Source organism: Kryptolebias marmoratus, linkage group LG23 (assembly GCF_001649575.2).
Source record: "Kryptolebias marmoratus isolate JLee-2015 linkage group LG23, ASM164957v2, whole genome shotgun sequence".
In the NCBI taxonomy this organism is placed as follows: Eukaryota; Metazoa; Chordata; class Actinopteri; order Cyprinodontiformes; family Rivulidae; genus Kryptolebias; species Kryptolebias marmoratus.
In genome coordinates this window covers 16,402,778-16,425,535 of record NC_051452.1, presented here as the reverse complement: position 1 = coordinate 16,425,535, position 22,758 = coordinate 16,402,778, and the positions used below count along the sequence as shown (strand labels likewise).

The following is a 22,758-nucleotide window of genomic DNA, read 5'->3' as shown; positions in this document are numbered from 1 at the left end:
TTATCCCAAAATTTAGAATTTTAAAACACTGTAGCTTTTCTGTTTTTTTTAACCCAGATACACAATATTATCTTGGTAGTGTTTGAAATGTGCTTTTTTTAATAGCCCTTTCACTCAAAATCATTTGTTTTAACAGAAATTCTTTTGGAATATTTTGTTAGTATAGCTAATAAAACATCTTTTCTCAAAAAGGACATACCAATGTGAAAAAAACTCAACATTTTGCATCACATTGCTCATTGGTGGACTTATATGAACGTAGTGTTCTTCACATTGGTATAGTGTTTTGAGATAGTTGTTTTGTTTTAAATTAGTTAGCCATGAGCCTAGCCTGAAAGATGATTTTGCCTCTTTCTCAATACTCTGTGCTCTGACTGATGTAATGATTGCTAAGGTACCAACTATTGTTAAACAGAACATCACTTCAAAGTAAACTTAACAATCTCTTTGCAGAGTGTGGAAGTGCAGTGCACAGAAAGTTTATGATGTGAACACAACAGAGATGAGATGGTTTATCAAAACATAAGTAGTGCTGTGCAATTAATCAAATTAGTTGTTTTGAATTTGGCTCCAAACGATCACAACAACACTAATCAACAAAAACAATTATTACTGAAAATATTATGTCACATTCCACTTTATGAATGTGTACTTATTTTGTCCTGCCTCCTGAGCAAGCTGAAACTACAACAAATTGTTCTCATAAAAACACATCATAAAACATTGAGTTTAGAAAAAAAGAAAGATATTTAGAAGAAAAGGCAGGGTTCTACAACACAGTTTATTGCTGATTTTATTTCTCTGTGGTTAAAGTAGCCTACATTTGAATACAAACTTTGTTATTTTAAGAAAAAGTTCAAAGAAAACTGTTTAGTACTGCAGTGTAGAGCAAAATATTTGGTTTATTTTAGGCCTGACAGATTTTCTGCTCAGAGCTTTGAAGTGTGATTATCAGTCGACTATGACATTAGCAGAACAAGGGATTCAACGCAGTCCTGTGAATCTCATTAGCGTAAGACATTTACTGTACTTGGATTTGAACCCCTTTCACAAAAGGCCTGGAGATCAACGGGATACATCGAGATGCATCAACATGAACTGATAATCGCTTTATAATTGCATCTCAGGCTTCTGAATAGTAATTAAATCAAATCGTGAGATGCCTAAAGATTCCCACCTTTACAGACTATGCTCAAATTTGCCACATTCTTGGCTACAGGGATTTTGGAACATTATATAAAACTATAAAATCTATTATCTTTGGCATCTCAAGCTGCTTAAGAAATTGGAACAAACTGCATCTTTTTTGACAAGCTTACTACAGTACTACAGTACTTAGTGTAAGATAAAATGTCTATCTTGTGTAGACAGCATGGGTTTGTTTTTAAGCTTTATTAATTCTTATGTCAATAATAAGAATCATGAATCATGAACTGGAGCATGATTTAAAAAATAGAGGAAAAAAATCAACAAAAAAATGATTTTAATTAGTCAGAATCTCACAATTGGTTGTTGCAAAGAATTAAAGATTTCTAGTTGTCCAAATAAAAGAAAATTAAAATGTACTTGACAAATGTCCGTGCCATTAATCAATGGATGTATCAAACGAATGGGAATGTGTATCAAACCTATAGCACATAGGCGTAAAAATAAATGAATCAGGTATGTCTGCAAGTGTGTGTACTTGTAAGAGCAATAACTGAGGATAAGCATGACAGGAAGTGCATGTGTGTGTCAGTGGTGTGTGTGTACTTACGCATGGTCTACAGGCCAGAAGTTGATCAAAGTGACAGGTCTGTAAGACAAAAAAAAAAGAAATATTATGATAATAGAAGAGGTGGACATGACACAGTGAAGCATGACGGGAGCTGTAGTTTGGCAGTGAAAAGTGGGGACGAGCTAATGGAGAGGTTAGTAACAGTAATACAATTAAAAAAAGAACAAATGAAAGGAAAAATATGATGTACAATACATGTACTCTCATACAAAATATTTCTTATGATATAGAGCTTACTGGCCAGCATGTTGTAAAAACTAATTTACATGTAATTCTTGAAACAGACCTCTACAGAATTGCAAGTGGATCAAAAGTAACAGAACTTAAAGAGCATGCACAAGTTCTGCTGAAGGAAAGAACCAACAAACACACGATACAGTATGAAGGAACTGTGGGTGATGCTATTGTAAAAGAAAAAAAACAGCTCAGTTACATACTTATTCCACACATGATAGCATTGTGCATATGTGTATTCAGTGTGTGCTTCAGAATTCAAAGATAAAATATTACTAAAGTATTTCAGGATGAAGTTTGTCTTTAAAACTTGCAGATACTTTCCAGCCTGTAAATATTTCAAAACTTTATCACTTTAGTTCTACTTTTGGACTATTTTATTTTAGTCCATTCAGTATCCCAAGTACCTCAGTTCAGCTTTACAATTGCAACATTTTCTCTTCTGCTGTGTCAAGGAAATGAGATATATGCTGCTAAGACATACACAAATCTTTTTTTCCCTTTGTTGTACCTTTTTAAAAAATAAAAATAAATATGTAAATACCCCCCAAATGCCTAACTGAGCTAAAGCACTTAATCTGTAGCATTATCATTCATAAGAACTGCTTAACAAGTGGATTAACTTTTTTAACACTAACTTCATATTTAGGACCAACAGTGTTATTGCTACAAAAAAATGAGAATATGTAAGACATGTGTGTATATATTTTCATGTGTGTGAGGGGTAAAACACATGCATGTGAAATGTAAAATCTATATATTTAAGAAATATAATACATTGATGTTAAAACTTGTGTACAAGAGAAGAAATGTATAAATGTGAGAGGTATAATTATGTATGTGTGTATTAAAATATGTGTATGTTAAAACATATTTGTGAGAGGTAAAATATGTATATCTGTGGCAACTAACATGCTTATTTGTAAGAAGTATAGTGATGTATGTGAGAGGTAAAATGCACGTAAATGAAAATTCAATTTATCTATGAGAGAGAAAAATAAATATGAGTATACCTGTGCTTGTTAACATGTATTAATGTGAGAGATATAGTGATTTATGTGAAAAGTTAAAACATATATTTGTGAGAGGTAAAATGTTTATATGTGAGAGTTTTAATGATGTATGTGGAAGAAAAACATAAATGTCAGGTTAAATTTAAAAATAAAATATATTAATGTGAGATATGATGTATCTGCAAGGTAAAACACATGTATGTTAAAAAGGAAAAATGTGTGCGAAAGAGTTGCAAAATAAAATGTGGCTAAAACTTTTCCTGATAAGGAGCAATGAAGTCGCTATGGCCAAAAATGTGAATGTGAAGAAAAGAAGCTCTTTAATTTAATCCATTTGAAAAAAACATTTTGTCACCTTCTTAAAATAATTGCCCAAGTCATTTTTTGCAATTTTTCAGGAAACACAAAAAACTGAACCATTTGTTGATTGTTGAGATGATTTAGGCAAAAAAATATTTTTTGAAAAAAAATGACCTAGGCAATTATTTTAAGAAGGTGACGATTTGTGACTGACTCAAAGATTTTGATTTTACAGGGTGGCCACATATTGCCCGGTGTGAAAAATGCCATTATTCTGTGTGACATGAACTATGAGGTAGCTTTAGTTAAGTGTAAACCTGCACAACCACCAGGTACAGGCTCAAAGGAATTCGATCACACAAGATTTATGTTTTTATATCAACCTAGACACATGTGGTGCCAATATCTCTGCTCCTTCAGGTGAGATATCAGATTACACATGTTGACATCTGATTGTTGCTGAGTATTGCATCAAGTAGCATCCAATAAACACCTGATTTGACAATGCAAATACAAATGCATGAATCTATACCAGAGCTTAAACTGTATTATAATCTTATCTCTGTGCATATGTGTGTTCTGCTTGTGTAACACAGTTGAAAGTATGGCACAGTAGAAACTCAGGAATTATTGTCTGAATTTCCTCTTCCTGATTGTATGTTGTGTGTGTGCAATATGTGTAAGAAGTGTTTATGAGCCCCCACGTTTCCATGTTGTCTCCCTCCAAGATGGTCTGGACAGGTAGGTAGCCCATGCGTGGGTGTTTGGCAAAGTATCGCTTGGTCCTGAACTTGTTCTTTAGCACCTTGGCAAAATCCCTGACATCCTCCCCTGATGTAGTCTGATGAGACAGAGCACAGAAATGGGACACACATCTTTTAGAAAACATCATTTTTACTTTAAACTCATCAGACTTTAATCACTCATCTATATAGTAAAGTTCATGCCATCCTAAGTAATTTTCAATATATTTTGTTGGAGACTAGACAAGCAGGGTCTTGAAAAAGTCATGTTTACCTCAACTTGTCGAAAGCAATTAAACTAGCATGAAAAAACTGAGAAACAAGTGAAAGAAGAGGAAGTTAGTGATAGCTGTCACCTTGCTGATATATGTTGTTGGGAGAAAGCTGCCTCAAAGAACATGGACGTCATGTTGTAGAAATAAGCAGTTGACAGGAGTCCAAAAGATTATTTTACTAAGGAGCCAGTAAAGCTTGTGGCTCACGGTGTATACAATTCTATTTATTTGTTTTTTTGAGTATTCATTTATTTAACAATGTACAGTAAAAGGACAAAAAAGTCCACCCTCTGCAAATTTGAGGAGTTAACGTATCAAGACATAATTAAATGCAGTTTTTAGGTTTTAAAATGATTCAGAGCTAACTTCAAGTAAACCAAAAGACAATAGATTGCATAATGTCATTATTTATTAAGCAGAAATGTTAATTTGAGCCATTGCATATAGCAATGTGGGTATGTATGTGGGTAGGTAAAAGTGAATAGTTTTATTTACATAGATATGTATGTGACTGTACAAGACAATATATCTACATATATTTTTTCTTGCATATAGCCAAGATAGCTATTAAAGAATTGGGCAGGGGTAGGATCATAAATTTATACTTTTTCCTACTCCCTTTTGAATACTGGGTTTAAATTGTAGAAAAAATGTTGTTTTTTTGTGTGCGTTATTGACTAAATTATTATATAAGAATGTCTGTCTCTCTCTCTCTCCATCTATCTATCTATCTATCTATCTATCTATCTATCTATCTATCTATCTATCTATCTATCTATCTATCTATCTATCTAAACTTGAAATTAAATTTAAATAAAATTTTAAAGCTCTTATTAAATAAACAAGGCAACTGGTTTTATTCATTTAAACATTAGCTGCCATGAAGCAGCTTTTTATGATTTTGATTTAAAACGTGTAATGTGCACTTATTAAAAAACTCTTGAACACGCTGCATGGTAAAAATGTACATATTCTCATACCGGAGTGCAGTATTCAACCATGGGGTATTGCATCTTGTGGCCCTTGGCAACACGACCAGAGAAGAAGCAGCTTTGGCAAATGTCATAGTTGAAATGTTTCAGGCTCCGATATCTGGGGAGAAAAATAGCAATAAGTAGTTGTGGGGCGTAGGAGTTAATACAAAAAAATGTAAAAAAAAGAAAATGGGGAAAGGAAATACCCAAAGAACAATTTCTTAGGTCTCTTTCTTGCTTTAATCATAAATTATTTTTGTGATCTTTTATCTTTTTTTAAGTTGATTTGGTGAATTGTTGCATACATTTCCTAGTTTCAGACAAATGGACCTTGAAAGGAGCTTCTTGTTTTCATAAAAGAAATGCGTTGTGACTAAAACACTCAAGAATCATATCAGTAGAGCAGCTCAGCCTGGAGATAAAGCAGTAGCTTCTTCATGTCTTATCTGCTGATGCAGCAACATGACAACTTGTCCCCTATCAGGCCTCATTTGCACCCCAGTGAATCTATATATACAAATAAGGTGGCAAAATTCAAGGAATTTCCAAAGCTGGAAACTTTCCATGGGAATTAACTTGAATTTATAGGAATAAACAAAAACTAACCTGGAAGTTTATGTCCCATCTTTGACACATTGATGTAATCATATGCAAATAGTCATTAAATTTATTAGGTCGTATTCAGACCTGACACATTTGGTCCGCTTTAATTGAAGCAGAGTTCGTTTCCAGCGTTGGTCCGGACTTTTTGTGCAGGTGTGAATACAGTCATGCGAACTCCGGTGCGGATCAAACAACCGGACCGAGACCTGCTTTTTGAGGTGGTCTCGGTCCGCTTCCAAACGAACTCTGGTGCGGTTCGCTTCTGGTGTGAATACAGACCAGACTTGAACCAAACTAACTACGTAAAGCATGCGCCTTTTTGGACTTCACGGGCCACCGTTGCTAAGCATCATAGGACAAATAGCATTATTTGCTTCTTTGAGTTGCGGCACGCATTTGCCGGCGCCATTCCAAAATTAGAAGTAAAACGTCATTAAACCGATGTTGAATGAGCTGTTGTTGAATTTCAAAATGGTACTGTAATTGTACCAACAGAACGAATGTGCACATAACAAATACAGCACGCAGGACTTCCACCTGTATTTCCGGGTCTGTGCTCTGTGCTCCAACCGCTGCCCCCGTCTTTCTGTCCAATGGGAGCAATGACCGTCACCCACGTGGCTTTGTTTATAAATTATAGTCCGCTTACAAAAAAGCACAATGTGAATGCAAACCACACCAAACGAAAAAAATAAAGTTCACTTTTGGTCCGGACCAAACAAGTGGACCAAAGGACTTTCCTGGTGTGAATACACCCTTACTTTTACTAACTTTTGGTCAAATTTATTATTATTATTAGCCTATGACAATATCTGTCTATGACAGAACAAAATGAATATATTTCTATTTGGATTTGATACAGTTTGTTTAAATTTCCATTTGATTCACATAAACTCTCAGAATTCCCATGGAAAGTTTCCAATTTGGAATGCTTCCAAAATTCCCCCACTTAACTTCCAATGAGAAGTTTTTGTAAAGTTGCCAGACATTTTCCACTCTTTGTAACCCTATTTATAACAGTTTACATACATTACTATGCTTTCTTTGTAGGTCACCAATTATTTTTTTGTTTTTTGTTTCTGTTTGTTTTACAAAATGAACACAACCTAACTTGTAACGATGCAATTCTACACATCCACTTACCTGAAGCCAATTATAGGACACTCTTTACAGATGTTGCACTTGGCTTGGTGCTTGGCGGTTTCAGCAGCTGCAACACGATGCAGGACAGGTAACCATACCATGGACTGGGGCTCCAGACGCATCCAGTCCAGGAACATAGCTGCCTCAAGCTCAGGTTTGTTGTTGGCCTAGGGACAAATATAATAACATGAAACAAGATATCAAACAAAAAAACAAAAAAAAACAGAAGTACTCAGAGAACTCAAACCTCTGCCAAGGCCTTAGGGTCATTAAAAAAATGGCAGGATCCAGACTGTGATCTGGATAACCAGCAACATTTACTCACTTGATTTTTAGGTTTTTTTTGTGACAACCCTAACATTTCCTGAAAATTTCATCAAAATCTGTTCATTAGTTTTTAAGTAATCTTACTAGCAGGCAGACAGAAGGACACTACCAAAAACATAACTTTCTTGGCGGAGGTTAAAAAAACCCTTCTTTTTATTCAATATGAGATGGAATATTATTTTCAGAGTTGTTTATGAAATTTAACATCCCACTACAAACAAATTAAGACAGTGGAGGAATACAAGATTACAGACAGATAAATTTCTACTTCTAGGTATTTAATTTGAGATATTTTTACATATGATTTTTTTCTACATTAGTAACTTAGCATTGAAAACCAATATAAAAATCAAAACAAATAATGTATAAAATATTTTTCTTTTTAAATGATTTTTTACATTTTTTGTGAAAAAAGGTTTTCCAGGTTTTATAATATTACTGAACAAACTCTGAGATACTAGATCTTAGCTCAATATCTATAAAACCGAGCAAGTTCTAGACATTTTTGTGTTTGCTAAAGGTCATCATTGGTCAATCATTGGTCTGTGACTGTTGGAGCCTGCCAAACAAGAGGGAACCTGCCAAACAAGAGGCATTTTAAAATAATTTTTAGGCTTATAAAACTCTCAAAAGAGACATACTGCTGAAAATCTGTCCCAAAATATTGAATGCAGTAACTATTTCAGACAAAATTGGAAAGGCTTTCAGAACCTTAGTTGTTCAACTAAAGCTGTAGGAAAATACTAAAACATAGGGTGTCAGTGATCACTACCAACTACCTTGAAAACTTCTAAAGAAACAAAGATTGATTGCAAAACAATCTGTCTGTAAAAAAGCATCTTTAACTTAAACATCAAAATGCAAAGTCTTTTTTTTGTTTTTGTTTGGTTTTACTGCAATAGTTTTACTACAGTATTGTAGCCTATTTCACTGAATATGCTTTGTACCCACACACACGCACGCACACACACACGTTGCATAATTGCTGACAGTATGTCATAAAATTGTCACACGTTAAAATTCATGCATCTTGTTCTTTTGCTTTCACAACAGAAAAGTGTGATGCGTGTCAATACGATAAATTGAAATTGGTCTATTTAGGTATAGCTGTGCTGTAAACTTTATGTACAGAACCCCACATTACTGTGTCTTTGGGTCTGTGTGTGGGGTAGGGTAGAGAAGGCCCAGTTGAGATAGATGTCTCACCACTGAAAAGTACACGGATTACACTAGAGGTTTTCTTGTTCTTGTCCTTTGAAAAGTTCATCATGTTAACACCAGTGTCCAGGTATATATTTAGCAAAAAGAAATAACGTTAAGACTACAAAGGCTACTTTAATCTGGACAACAAACTGCCAGAAAACTACCAGGCAGACAGCGGGAATTGACAGGGCAAGTATTCACATGTCTACACAGACCCACCACATCAACTACTGCTGGTGTTTGATTCCTGTTGACACACCAGTCATCTTTATAGCCACAATATGCCCATATTCAGACCTGTTCTGAGGTTCTTTCAACAGACACAAACACTTGGAAGGAGACACGTACAAACTGAAAGCAGCTGCGGACGGAGGGCTCGATATTGGAGCCGCCAAAGGACGCCACCTCGCCAAGTTGCCGAGGAATCTGGATGGAGTCGTGGAGGAGAAGGCCCAAACGGCGCTGGTCACAAAAGCCTGTCGGGCTGGCAACCTGCCGGAACAAGACTACGGAGAGAAGAGGAAGGGTAGGGGGCAGAAATGAAGTGATTGGGTTACTTGTTTAACTTTATTTGGGGTGTGCGTATGTATGTGCATAAGGGTGCCATTTTGTGTGCAATGAACAAGTTCCCATAGAAGGACCCATCCTATGATAAAAGAATCCATGACAGAGGCTGGAATCATCCCCCAATTTCCTTCATTTTGTAGTTAAATATCTCCTTTAATTGATTTCTAAAGACAATTTGTTTATCTTAATAACTTTGGAGGCACAGTATTATTAGCATATTATTGTATCTGGTGAGAAATGCTTTAAATCGAAGAATCAGGATTAACCAAGACAAGGACATGGAGTTTTCATTTAGACCAGTGATGGTTAATTTTGAAATTGGAGCTTGGATGCTGGTTAAAATGGGATGAAGATTACAGTTATTCTTTAGAAATTTGTAAAAAGACAAAAATGTGTTTATGTTTTAAATCTAAATAATTTTTTTGACTAGTAACATTTTAAAGCTGAGGTGTAACAGGATCTTGTAAGATTAAAAAGTCACAAAATTTGTCATTGACTTGAAAATTGCTTAGTAAACCCCCATAAAATCTTGTCTTGTGAATTTGTCTGGTGAATTACCACTGAAAATGTTTCCACCACATGTCAGACAATAAGACCACGTACCACCACTGACAAGCCATACTGTGAGCTGCTTTCCCCCTGCAGCCTCTGTAGCTATGTGCTCAGAGAAAGAGTCTATGACGTGCATTTAAAAAAAACAAAAAACAAATTTAATTTGATTGTAATTGAGATAACTGATATTCATGGTAAAGTCAACTATGACCACTTTAATATTAAATGGGGAGCGAGGTGTTTATAAAACTGAAATCAATTGAAAAAACCTACTTATCTGTTGCATGCCATTTTGTAAGTCAAAGGAGAAAAGGTGCTAATCAACTTTACTCTGTTACCTTATCTAAGATTTTAACATCTCATTAATGTTTAATCACTACTTTTAATTATTTAAAGAAATACCTCATCACCCTCTTTTTGGAGTGAACAACTTATTCTGTAGCAATCTTTTCAAATTAAAGAAACTTTGAATTTATTAACATATTTATTCCAAAAGGTAGAAAGTAAAGGTCTTCCATCAGCCCATCCTCACATTGCATTGACTTACATCTGTATTTATCCTCCAGGTGAGCTTTGCAAAGTGAGATAATCCCAGTTTTGAATGACAGAGTCCGAATCTTTCCAGTGCGCCCACTGTTAGATGAACAATTTGACACATTAGAGAAAACAGAACTCCTTAAATGAATGAAACGCTTGTTTGTGGAGCGAGGTTCACATACGTGTCGTAGACATTGAGCAGCCAGTTGAGGCACATGTCTACACTCAATGGCACATTGACCAGGTGGGAGTGGCTCTGTTCCAGCCGCTGATACAGGCTGGTCAGACAGCTGACCAGCTGGGAGATGTCCAGCAGTTGCTCGTTCTGCTTCAAATTGTGTTGCTCGAACACCTCGCACACTGCTGGCATGCTCAGCAGGTCCACTGAAGACAAAAGGAGAGCAGAGAAAGGATCAGAATTAGATTTACACACTGAAGCACTGACAAAAAAAAGACTGAATTACAGTACAAGAAAAAAGAAAGTCCACCCTCTTTTGATTCTAAAAAAAACTTAAAACAACAGCACAACTTAGGTTTGTAAAGTTTTATCTGAATAAACCACAAGACTTCTGGAACAACGTCCTTCGGACAGATGAGACCAAAAGAGAGCTGTTTACTCATCATGCACAACAGCATATTGAGCAAATCAAACACACCATATCAGCACAAACACCTCATACCGACTGTAAAGCACGGTAGTGGAGGGCTGATGCTTTGGGCTCCTTGCAGTCACTGAGTCGACCCTGAACTTCTCTGTAGACCAAAGGATTCTAGAGTCAAATTTGAGGCCATCTGTCTGACAGCTGAAGTTTGAACCAAACTGGGTCATTATGCAACAGAACAAAGATCCCAAACACAGCTGCTAATCTACAACAGAATGGCTTAAAAAGAAAAGAATAAAGGTGCTTTAACAGTCCAGTCAAAGTCCAGAACCTCAACCTGACTGAAATACTGTGGTGGGACCTTCAGAGAGCTGAGCAGAAACTAATGTATGCAAAGCTCAATGAACTGAAGCAATGAAGAGTGGGGCAAAATTTCTCCACAACCATGTGAGAGACTGATAAAGTCCTACAGAAAACTAATACTGAGAGTTCTTGCTGCTAAAAGAGGTTCTGACGCGGTAAAATCTGCTGTGAGTTTTCATTCACTTGAGGTTAGAGTTAAATAATTTTAGAACCTGGTAAAGACCAGATCTTTTAATTACAATCCTAGAAATGAAAGCAGATGGAGTTTCTCTTTCTCATCGTTGTATAATAATTCAGAAAAGCATTAATCCACATTTCTGTTTATTATGCTTCAGAGCAGTGGCGGCTGGTGGAGTTTTCTCCAGGGGGGGCTATAAATCCAAAATAGACATATACCAAAGGTTTTGGTATATGTCTATTATGTGATACCTTATTATATGTTTTGGACCAAAACACATACTAAGGTATCACACCAGTGTATTTACATGAATTAAAACAACAAAAGCAACATTATAATGTACATATAAATGTACATATGCATAAGTGCTTCATGAACACACCAATACTTACAAAGAAGGAGGTCTCCCAAGGCACAAGCCTGTAGGACACATTTAGCGTTTATAAGACCTGTTTTCTCCCTTATTTTTCAAAACTTTACAGGAGAAACTACGTCAAAGCTTGTTTTATGCACCATGGCAAATGGACTGACCAGAGACAGGGGTATGGGGAAAGAGCATGCTAAAGGAGGCACACGCTGTGAGGAGCAATCATGATGACAGAACAGAGGACTTGGTACCCCACACAGATCCGTGTGAAGCACATAAATAGAGAACACTTACGGCAGAGCGCTTTCTGCAGGCGTCTGAGCTTCATCGCTGTGCGGTAGGCCGAGAACCGAACGTTGTTTAGGTCGGCTAAAGAACAGAACAAGAACAAATGAAGACAAATGGATCAACTGTGTGAGGATTAACGTCTCTATTGGTGTTACAGATTCTATTTAACAAGTCCCTCTGGCTCAACCAAATTCCATTTAATTTATCTTCACTGATAATCAGGTGTGTCAGTCCTTTCATCTGCATCTTTGAATTAAAATACATCTTTGAATTAAAATGAATAAACACCAATATTGTAGACAGTACTAAGCTATTTTAACCATTGGCAGATCAAATTAAAAAAATCTCACGGCAATAACTTCACACAATTCGTGAGACATATCAAGCAGAAAGTAACCATGGTAGATTTGATTTCAACAACCAAGCTCCATCTTGTATTAAAGATCCTATCGTTCCATATTTTCCTAACAGAGTACTTCGCTGTCAGACTGCAGGTTTACTTGTGGTTCCTAGAGTTTCTAAAAGTAGAACAGAAGGCAGAGCTTTGAATTATCAGACTCCTCTCTTGTGGAACCAACTTCCAGTTTCTGAAACCTTTTTGGATGAGTAGCGAGATGTCTTTAACAAACAAGAAAAAAAGTCTAGTCAAAAAATTGGAAGATGGGGGTAATTAAAACAAACTATCAAATCCAAACAAAAGTGCAAAGTTTTTGTTTTGTCACAGACAAATGAATTTGACCTAAAGAAAACAAGGGATTTTGAAAATAAAATAAAATATAAATAATAAAATAAAATATCACAAAAAAGCAAAAAACAAAAACAAACAATGAAATCTCTAAATTTAGGTAAAGAAAATCTACAATTATCTGATCAACTACACAGGACAATACACAAGAAACTGTGAAAGAATATAAGTTGGTGGACGTCTGTAATTACTGTATAAATACCACTGAAAGCTAAAGCTGAAAGCTAAATGTTTGTGCGTTTTTTGTTATTGTTTGTTTTGTTTTTTTGTCCAATGTGTACAGCTTACCCAGAGATTGGTAGAGCTCGGTCATCTTTGGATGGTCCCAGCATGTTGTCTGGGTCTGGTGGCTGGAACGGGATAAAGAAGAGAGAAAATGGATATAACTTAAACAATCAGATCAACATGTGAAACAGAAAAACAGATTCTGCAAGTATATATTAGTATTAGTCCAGTGTTTGCTTGGTAAAGATACGATTACGGTCAGATGTTTTACATCCACCCATGGAATGATTATTTAAAAACAAGAACTAGGTGCACAAGTTTGGATTTATTGTGGACTTTTTGCTTCAATCCACACAGTCAAAATGTATACAGAAACCCAAATATACACACACATTCACTTAAATATTTTAATATGTAATAATGAGGGTTCTAAAATGTTTTGGTTTTTTTTTACTCAAGAAGGCTTGACCTATTAACTTCACATCACTGATCATGACTGACTGCAGCTGCCAGCATAAAAGGATCTGTTTGACCTCATTCACTGGATTGTCTGGATAGTCCAAACATCTCAGTGAAGATCATTTATAAACAACTTCAGATTCCAAGATCATTAGTTCAAACAGCTGTACAGAAGTACAAGATATTCAGATGTGTCACCACTTTGCCAAGGTTTGAGGAAGACTCAAACTGTCACCCTCAAATGACTAAAAATTTGTTAAGATGTTCAGGAACATCCTGTTCCAACAGCCACACCTTCAAGCTTGATGGACAAGCCAAATGAAGAGAAATGTCAAATGAGACAAACATTAACCTTTTTGGACACAATAAGAAAAACAATTTTTGAAGGAGATAAGGTGAGACTTTCAAATCTCAGAACACTGTACCAACTGACAAGCATGGTAATGATAGCACCATGCTGTGGTACTAGTGCACAAAGTGGATGAATAACAAAGGGGGAGGACTACATCTCAAATCAACAGCTAGACAGTTGAAATGTGGACACAGTTGGGTTCTAACAGGATAATAATTCCAAACACGCATCAGAACTGGTTTCTGATTAGATAAAGCAGGCTAACATGAAGCTTCTGGAATGTTCTTCCAAATTCCCCAACCTGAACCTAGTTGAAATTTTTGAGACTTTGCTTTAAAAGACAGATCTGAGCCAAGAAACTAACCAATTGAAATTAACTAAACCAATTCTGTCAAGACGAGTAATCACATAATCAGAATTATACCAAAAGCCTGTTGATGGATACAAAAAGACTGAGGTTGAGGGGCAACTATTGACAATTTTAGAGAAAATCCACAATAATTTCAAACTTGTACACCCAGTTCCTATTTTTTAAAAATCATTTCAGTTGCAGGTTGTATAATTATCTCACCTGGGAAACAGAATGGTTTAAATAAATCATTAAAAGTCCAAAATTAATATGCCATTTATGTTCATGATGAGCATGTAAACTTCTGGTTGCAACTATAGATTAATGAGAAGTTGGAAAATCATCATTTGCAAGGCACACAATGTGTCTACATCACAGAGGACTACTTCTGGAATCTCAACAGCCCACTGCCAGCTGAAAAAAGCACAGCAGAGGATCCACTTTCTCTGTTGAGCATGTGAGAAGAACGTCGCCTAACCTACCACATTCTATCAGGGCACTATTGAGAGCAACCTGTAATCACATGTTGGTGAGGTGACATCTTCAACATGTGAAAATGGCTGAGAGTCATCGGAATCACACTTCTCGCCTTGGAGACAATACTCAAGGAAAAATGCAAGAAGAAAATCCATCAGTATTGAAATAATTCCTTCTCAAAAACCAGATAATACCCCTAATTTGTGCAGGTGTGAAAAGTGGGTAATCACTGAACAGTGATGTGGCTCAATGGGTGAAAAAGTGGAAAACCACTGAAATAAGCGAAACAAGCAACCAACAAATCTTTTTCTGCTGTTAAACTTCTTCCCTGTCAGTGCAGGAAAAAGCACACAGAGACCAGTCGGCTGTACTTGACCATACCTGCTACTAACCTCCGTCTCTCTAAAGCATGTACAAACAATAATCTATCTGCGGGCTCCCTCTCCACACCCCATTGCCTCTCTCCCACACTCCCACTTCTGATCATGAGGACAAGGGTCCCCTGGTGAAGAGCTACTTAAAAAATACTCAGCTTCAGAGTGTGTGCAAACAGCAGCTCGTGATGAGTGTACAGCTTGCTTTCATCAGCAACACCCCACCACGTTCTGACTGAGAACTGCTGTAGTTTAGTTTCAGAGAAATCTGACAAGGTCAAAACAAGGTGTAGAACATACAACTAGGAATGGGGAAAGGCCAGGTGATGATGTTGTGGCTTTGGAAGCTTTTGACTGGTTAGTTGACAACATTTGAGGTAATTGGAGCTACACCTGTGGATGTATTTTCAGGCACACCTCAAACACACTGCTTGTTTGTGTGACTTCATGAGAAAATCTAAAGAAATCAGCCAAGATATCAGGAAGAGAATTGTCGACCTCCACAACTCTGGTTCATCTTTGGGTATAATTTCTACATGCCTGAAGGTTCATCTGTTCAAACATTTATAAACAAATATAAACACCATGGAAATGTCCTGCCATCATACCGCTCAGGAAGAAGACGGGTTTTGGTGTGAAAGGTTTGTATCAAACCAAAAAAAAAAGAGTGTCATTGCCACAGTAAAACAAGTTCTGTAACTTGAGCTGAAAGGTCATGAAATTAAGAAGAAGCTATTACTCCAAAAGCAACATAAAGACAGATTACAGTTTGCAAATATCCACAGGAACAAAGAGCTTCATGTCTGGAGACATGTCCTGTGATTTGATGAAACTGAAACTGAATTGTTTGGACATAATGACCATCGCTACATTTGAAGGAAAAAGGGGGAAACTTGTTAGTCTGAGAACACCATCTCAACTGTGAAGTACGGGGGTGGCAGCATCATGTTGCGGGGTTGTTTTGCTGCAGGAGGTGACTGGTGCACTTCAGAAAATAGATGGCATCATGAAGAAACAACATTATGTGGAAATATTAAAGCAACATCTCAAGACATCAGCCAGGAAGTTAAAGCTTGGACACAAATGGGTCTTCAAATGGACAATGACCCTCAGCATACTGCCAGATTAGTTACAAAGTGGCTTCAGGACAACAAAGTCAATGTTTTGGACCGGCCATCACAAAGCCCTAATCTCAGTTGTATAGAAAAATTGTGGACAGAGCTGAAGAGGTGTGTGTGAGGAAGGAGGCCGACAAACTTGACTCTGTTCCACCAGTTCTGTCAGGAGGAGTGGGACAAAATTCCTGCAAACTATTGTGAAGCGTTTGTGAAAGAAAACCCACAAAGTTTGATCCAGGTCATACAGTTCAAATGCAATGATACCAAATACTAAGAAAATGGAAACATGTGACCTTAAAGAAAGTGATAAAAAAAAAATTCTAAAAAGTTCTCTTTCTCATTAACCATTTAACAAATAAAAATAACTTGAGGAATCCTAACAGACCTAAAAAAGGAAAGGTTTAGTCTGATTTAACATCAGACAATGAGAAGAAATGGTTATGGGCTGTATTTTATACAAAAGATGTAAACATGGTTTCAACTGTACTGTAATACATGCAATTATTAAATACAATTCATATACGGCAGGGTTTCCCCCAGAAAAGAGGCTAAGCCCAGTGGTAGGTGGCCGTTCACCGGCAATTCGCCGGCCGACCGTGATTTAGTAAAATAAAAGATGAAAGCTGACAGTAAAGTTGAAAATATGGCTATTTATTATGTGATATTGTAAGATATTTGTGCCAAATATTTACAGAACTACAGTTTTTAAAAAGGGCACTTTTGAAATATTTTTTTAAACAAAAATACAATTAAAATAAATACAAATTGTTTGCACCTAATTTGAAAAATAAATGAAAAAGTGCAAGCAAGGCACTATTTTCTCTCTGCTCCTGGTGGAAGGCGAACGTGTTTCTTTTCTCTCTGTCTCTCTGACTCCTGTACGCCCCCCCCGCGCTTTCGGAACTTCTTTTTTACATACTCCTCCAAACATTTTTGGAACTATGGATCTGGTCAGCTGGTCTCTCAATGCAATTGATCACATTTTCTCGATGGGAAGGCTGACTAAAGGAGAGCCAGCTTGCCCTGAGAAGACATTCTTCGCTGGATACACATTGGATTCCTGGAAACTCTAGAATCATGTTTGTCTATCGAGTCTGTCTGTGGAAGACGTGGAGGATCTTTACATATTTGGATTTCTGATAACAGGATTTCTGCTGTTTAGATTAGGCAGTTACCTGACTTATCGTCAAATTCGTTTGATGGGTTCGGCGATCAGCAATCAAACTGTGTGGATATGCGAGCTGACTCACAAGTTGGATGCGATTCTTTTACAGGACCGCAGACTGAATTGCGTTTCTGGAACTCATGAATAATATGGGTTACATCTTGAAGAAAGTTGCTTTGCTTGAAACAGACGAAATGGTTTGGCTGTTTGGATTCGTCATTGAGAAGTATCAGCAAGACTTTCAAGGCAGACAAAAACAGTCTGCCTGAACCAAAACAATTACTGTTTGTTTGTGAATTCGGCTACCCTAGGCTGACCTTGGTCAGCTATCTTCAAATTTCTCCTGGAACTATGTAAACAAGACGTCCCCCCCCTGCCTACATCTCTGTGTCCGTCCGGAGCTCACTGATATTATTCCATCATTATCAAAGACAATGGCCTCTGTGACGTGATTCATGGACCTATCTGCAAACACACACACACCACACCGTCCTCCCACTGCCTCTACACACAAATACACACACTTTCCACTGTTTCTTTCATCTTTCTCACTCCNCATTCCCCCCTCCTCCTTCCCTCTTTCTCTATCTTAGTAATTACTACATCGGCTGTTTTAGTGGGCCTTGGTACCATTTAGAAATTTGGTACTGTTTAGTTTAGCTTTATCTTCCTGTACACTTAGTTTAGTTCTGTACATTTAGTCATGCTTAGATCTGTTTAGTTTTACCATTTAGAAATTCTGTACTGTTTAGTTTAGCTTTCTCTTCCTGTACACTTAGTTTAGTTCTGTTCATTTAGTCATGCTTAGATCTGTTGGTTTAGCTTAGCTTATTTAGACAATTAGTTATCATTGTATCTTGTACCTGTCTGTAATTTTGTTCTTGTGTTGTAAAGTACTTTGAGTCGCCTTGTGCTGAAAAGTGCTATATAAATAAATGTACCTACCTACCTACCAACACATGTTTCACGTCAAGGCCAATGAATAACAACAGAGAACTCTGAAAAACAGACAGATGCTGTACTGTACTGTGCTTTTTGTGCCACAGGCTGCGTTGGAAACAAAGCATATCTAATGCTGAATTTAATAGCATAATTTTACTGGTAAAAAAGGACAAATTAGAGCGAGTCATATTAATGACGGAAAAAAACGTGTAAAAAAAATGACGTATTTATAATAAACAAGCGGAGCTTAGCCTGGCGGCCGCCTGGCTAATAATATGCTGGGGGAAACCCTGTACGGTATAAAAGTGTAGTTAAGTTAAAAAAAAACATTTTAAACAATCGTGTTGTATTTGTTTTGCTCCTCTTTCTGAAGGCAAATCCATTTGACTAATTCCCTGCAAAAAGAATGATTTCTTACCAACAGTACCCTTACAACATGCTGAATATTTATACTTGTTCAGTTTTAAATACCTAAATGATAGGAGCTTCATATTATTTCTCATGCTGGAGTTAAAACTTTAAACATATATTTTATATTTCTTTGTTACAGTCTTTGTTTATATTTTATTTTGTGAGATACTGTAAAATGCCAAAGTTCACTATTATAAATTTCCTCAATTAAATTGTGGCTTGTCATTTTTGGAGGAAAATTTGTCCCACAGCATGATGATGCCACCACCATGCTTCGCTGAGGGGATGGTGTTCTCAGCAGGATAAGAGGTAGATTTGATGCAGACAAGGTGTTATCCTTGACAGCCCATCCATGTGGTCTCATCTGATCACAGTAATGGAAGTTAATGGAGTTGCTTTGTACGTCTTTTTGTCAATGATCTCATCATTCCAAATGTTTACTCAACTCCCAGTGGACTTGAGATAATCCTGGCGTACTGATACATTCAGCAGCCTCAGCACACATATATTTGCATAAAACTAAACAAAGCTATAAGATACTACGTATTGATAGTTATTTGAGAGAAAATAATTTCAAAAATGGCCGGACTGTTCTGTAAACACAGCAATAATTCACTTTGGGCTTAGCTTGGCTTGTCAACTTTCCAAACATGATGAAGGATACCCTGGCAATGCAGACAGCCAGCTCTAGATAATTTAGTGAGACACCTACACTAAGTGTGTTGTCATCAAGACATTTATAGATCTTTCTCTTTTAGGCCATATTTTGTCCAATATCACTGGGTCTCACACACCTGTATATGAGCTCCAAGATAAAAGCATTATAAAAGCAATATTTCCATTTTTTATAAACTTGTGGCTGCATTATACTTCTAAATAGCATGATATCGCCTAAAGTTTTTACTCTAGTTTGTCTGGTTTATAGTCAGAAAATAATATGGCATAGTTTTAACTCTTAAAAACGACTAGGCTTTCTCATCTCCACAGCTGACTGCTGTCTGACTAGTGAGCTAGCTCTGACAAAGATGACTTGGACTGAACCAAGTCAAAAAGTAGGGATGGGCTGTGGAATGGAGCGATTATTTTTAACTTTTAGTTTTTAACTTACAAAGTAAATTTAGAATCAATAAACACTACGTTCTTTTGTAATATAACATCTTTTTTAAGTCAAAAAGATGGGGGAGCAAAAACACTCGTTTGGAGGAGCAGCTGGTCCACCTGATTTACACTGACTCTTAAAAATAAGGAGCAAAGTGTGTTTCTTATTGGTTTGATAAGGAACATGTCTCTTTAGATTCAAATATGGGACGATTCTGTATTTTAAGGGACAGCTGGCAGCCTTCTGTGTTCAGACTAGCCATTAGCTCATCAGTCTTGTTAGATGTAAACATTGACTCTGTAAACTAGCTGTTCAAGAAGCCATCTACAACAGGTAAGATATTAATTATTTTACTTTCACACAGAAACCCTCTTCAGTGAGGCCAGACCTTTCCCTTTAAGTATTCTAATGCTGTTCCCTGCTTTATAAACATAGCACAAAAAGTAAGGAAATTTGTGTTTAGTCTTTTTTTTTTGTTCTAACAATGCTACTTGGCAATAAATCTTATATTGTTGGAAAGCCTGTTTATTTCCCCTGAAGTGGCACAACAATTGTAATTAAAATGCATTTATAGATTGAACAACAGAGTTGAGTATGTAGCCAACACAACCAGAATGGATGACTTGTGACAAATCTGTTTGAGAACAGGACGCCATTGAGGAGTAGGAGGTAGGCTGTTGTGGCTGTGTATGGCTTATCCACATGCTACTGAAACAACTCTTTGGTAAGTGAGTAAATAGGTAAATTGCCAAGATGTCTTGTTTCTCCAGACTTCATTCATCTAACCCAATAAACACCAAACAAGAGTCAACAGCAAAATAAACTGTTTGACAGAGAGCCACTGCTACTCAACCCATAAATGCATTTTCCTAACAAATGTGACACTATTTAAGGGGAAATAAACAGGCTTTCCAGCGGTACAAGATTTATTACTATGTAGTATTGTTACAACAAAGAAATAATCAACCAAACACAAATCACAAATTTCTTATTTTTTTGTTTTAAGTATACAATACAAACAAGACAACTGAACAACCTGCATTTGCTGCTTACTTCCATCTCTATCTTAAGAAATGACTCCACAGATTTTGGCTAATAATTATCACAACCACGTCTACAAACCTCAGCAGCCACTGCTAAACCAGTGTGTGTGTGAGTGCATGGCTTTATGTCCAACAGCTGTATTTAGTCCAAGCACACACACCTGCAATCATATGGGTGCCAAAAGTCGGAAGCAGCCAGCAGCGCGCGCCCTTCGCTCTCATTTTAACAAGGTCCCACAGAAATCCCTGTAGTTAGTGCTGCTGCAGCATGAACACATCCTTCTCCCGTCCTAAAAATGTTCGCACATAATCAATACTGCACGCGGCTCCGCGCGCACACCGTGCCTACATAAAGCAAATGAATAATAGTCACGGAAAGGCGGAAGAGGGGTCACGATACCAGACTCATCGGAGGTGACCGTGCATACACCTTCGGGATTGTGAAGGAATTTAAACACCGCTGCACTGACGGATCTCCTAGCGCCTCGCTGCGCATTACACGTGCGCGCGCACGCACGCATAAATAATTACAAACACCCCGCTGGGCCGAACTCAAATACACACGGGTAACACACACCACGTATTATCGGTCCGCTAAATTGATACGAAGCTCTACAGATTCGCTTTTTCTTCCAATATGGCAGCAGAAAGGACAGCGGGTGGAAGGGACTCGAGTGGCCGCACACCTCGCCTGCTTTCTCTGTTACAACCGCAGCCTAATAGAAACCAATTTACCACCTTTAAAACAGTTAAATAAAAAAAGCTTCAGCCCAGCTACATTAGCACAATAGAAACGTTCAGCTCCACTCTTCTTCCTTGAAAGCTTTTTCATTTGACAATGACAGGAATTCGAGCGGTATTTGGGGATGTTTGATAGTATCCCTCCGCCGATATGAAAGCTTTTAAAATCCCACAGCCGATGTTTTACCTGTGTGAACAGCTCTACTGCATTACGACCATCACCACAAACGTTCCCAGCTCCCAGTACTCACTTCCGAAGCTGCTCCCGCATTGCCTGCAAACCAAATCCCTCCGCGTCCGGAGGACAGGACACGACTCGAGGAGGAAAAAATGCCGAGCCCCTTCCGTGATCCGACCGACCGTCCTCTACCACCGGCGAGAGGCGTCCCGGGGTACCGTGTGGGGCCTAACCGTGTCGGTGTGTGTTCCTCTCTGATAGTAGCAGGGGAGGGGGGCTGCAGAGGCAACACATCGGCTCTGCTTCACGGGAATCCAGCAACAGACCATTACCGCTGGGTTTTTCAAAATAAGAGCTAGGTTTTTATACGCTCGACCTGGTGCTGTCTGTCCGTTCGGCTGCCTGCAAAGATTTTTTTGTCTGAGCGCTAAATTAATAACCCTTTAACACAGAAATGTGAAACTGCACAACAGGGCACCTCATGGGTCAAGAATGATTCCTACTGATTTCAAGGTCTTGGAGTCAAAGGTCAAGGTAACAGGTGAACTCTTAGTGAAATCCTAGTCTGTGCTTGTGTAAGAAAGGAATGTCAAACTGCACAGCTGGACACCTCATGGGTCTATGATAATCCCTACAGATTTCAAGGTCACGGGAACAAAGGTCAAGGTCACAGGTCACCCATTTGTTTAAACCATGTCTATGCTCCAGCTTCACATCCAACTAACAGAAATGTTGAACCCTTTGTTCCCTACATTGTACCTACAGATGTGCATAGTATCAGAGCCGTAGCTACCATTTAGGACACCGAGATCCAGACCTCAGTATTTTTCTGCTGTGTATATTTGTCATGAACTCGAGTGTTCTTGTCCAGAGAGTGAAACCAAAACCACACACGGAGACGAGAATATCGGTAAGTGAGTTTATTTACATGTGCAGCTATATACAGTGGTCGGAGTCTTGGAGGAGTCTGCAAGACAAGGAGAGCGGGGTGAGTCTCGGGTACAATCTGGTTCCAAGATGGTAGCTAGGTTCTT

At 37.6% G+C, this 22,758-nt stretch overlaps 1 protein-coding gene across 6 annotated transcripts in view; it reads right to left on the bottom strand.

Moving 5' to 3' along the window:
• Positions 1-22,758, bottom strand: part of dmd (dystrophin) — a 272,414-nt gene that overhangs the window by 17,275 nt on the left and 232,381 nt on the right. For 4 of the 6 annotated variants that reach the window (XM_037973934.1, XM_037973936.1, XM_037973937.1 and 1 more), the window contains 9 exons: positions 13,080-13,141; positions 12,053-12,127; positions 10,431-10,632; positions 10,259-10,344; positions 8,941-9,098; positions 7,063-7,229; positions 5,323-5,434; positions 4,029-4,165; positions 1,757-1,795 (listed from right to left, as the gene is read on the bottom strand). In XM_037973934.1, coding sequence (XP_037829862.1) covers positions 1,757-1,795; positions 4,029-4,165; positions 5,323-5,434; positions 7,063-7,229; positions 8,941-9,098; positions 10,259-10,344; positions 10,431-10,632; positions 12,053-12,127; positions 13,080-13,141 — 1,038 coding nt within the window. Of the gene's footprint in view, positions 1-1,756; positions 1,796-4,028; positions 4,166-5,322; positions 5,435-7,062; positions 7,230-8,940; positions 9,099-10,258; positions 10,345-10,430; positions 10,633-12,052; positions 12,128-13,079; positions 13,142-21,797; positions 22,008-22,758 lie in introns of those variants that run through there. The other 2 variants (XM_017438760.3, XM_017438764.3) reach the window with 2 other exon arrangements.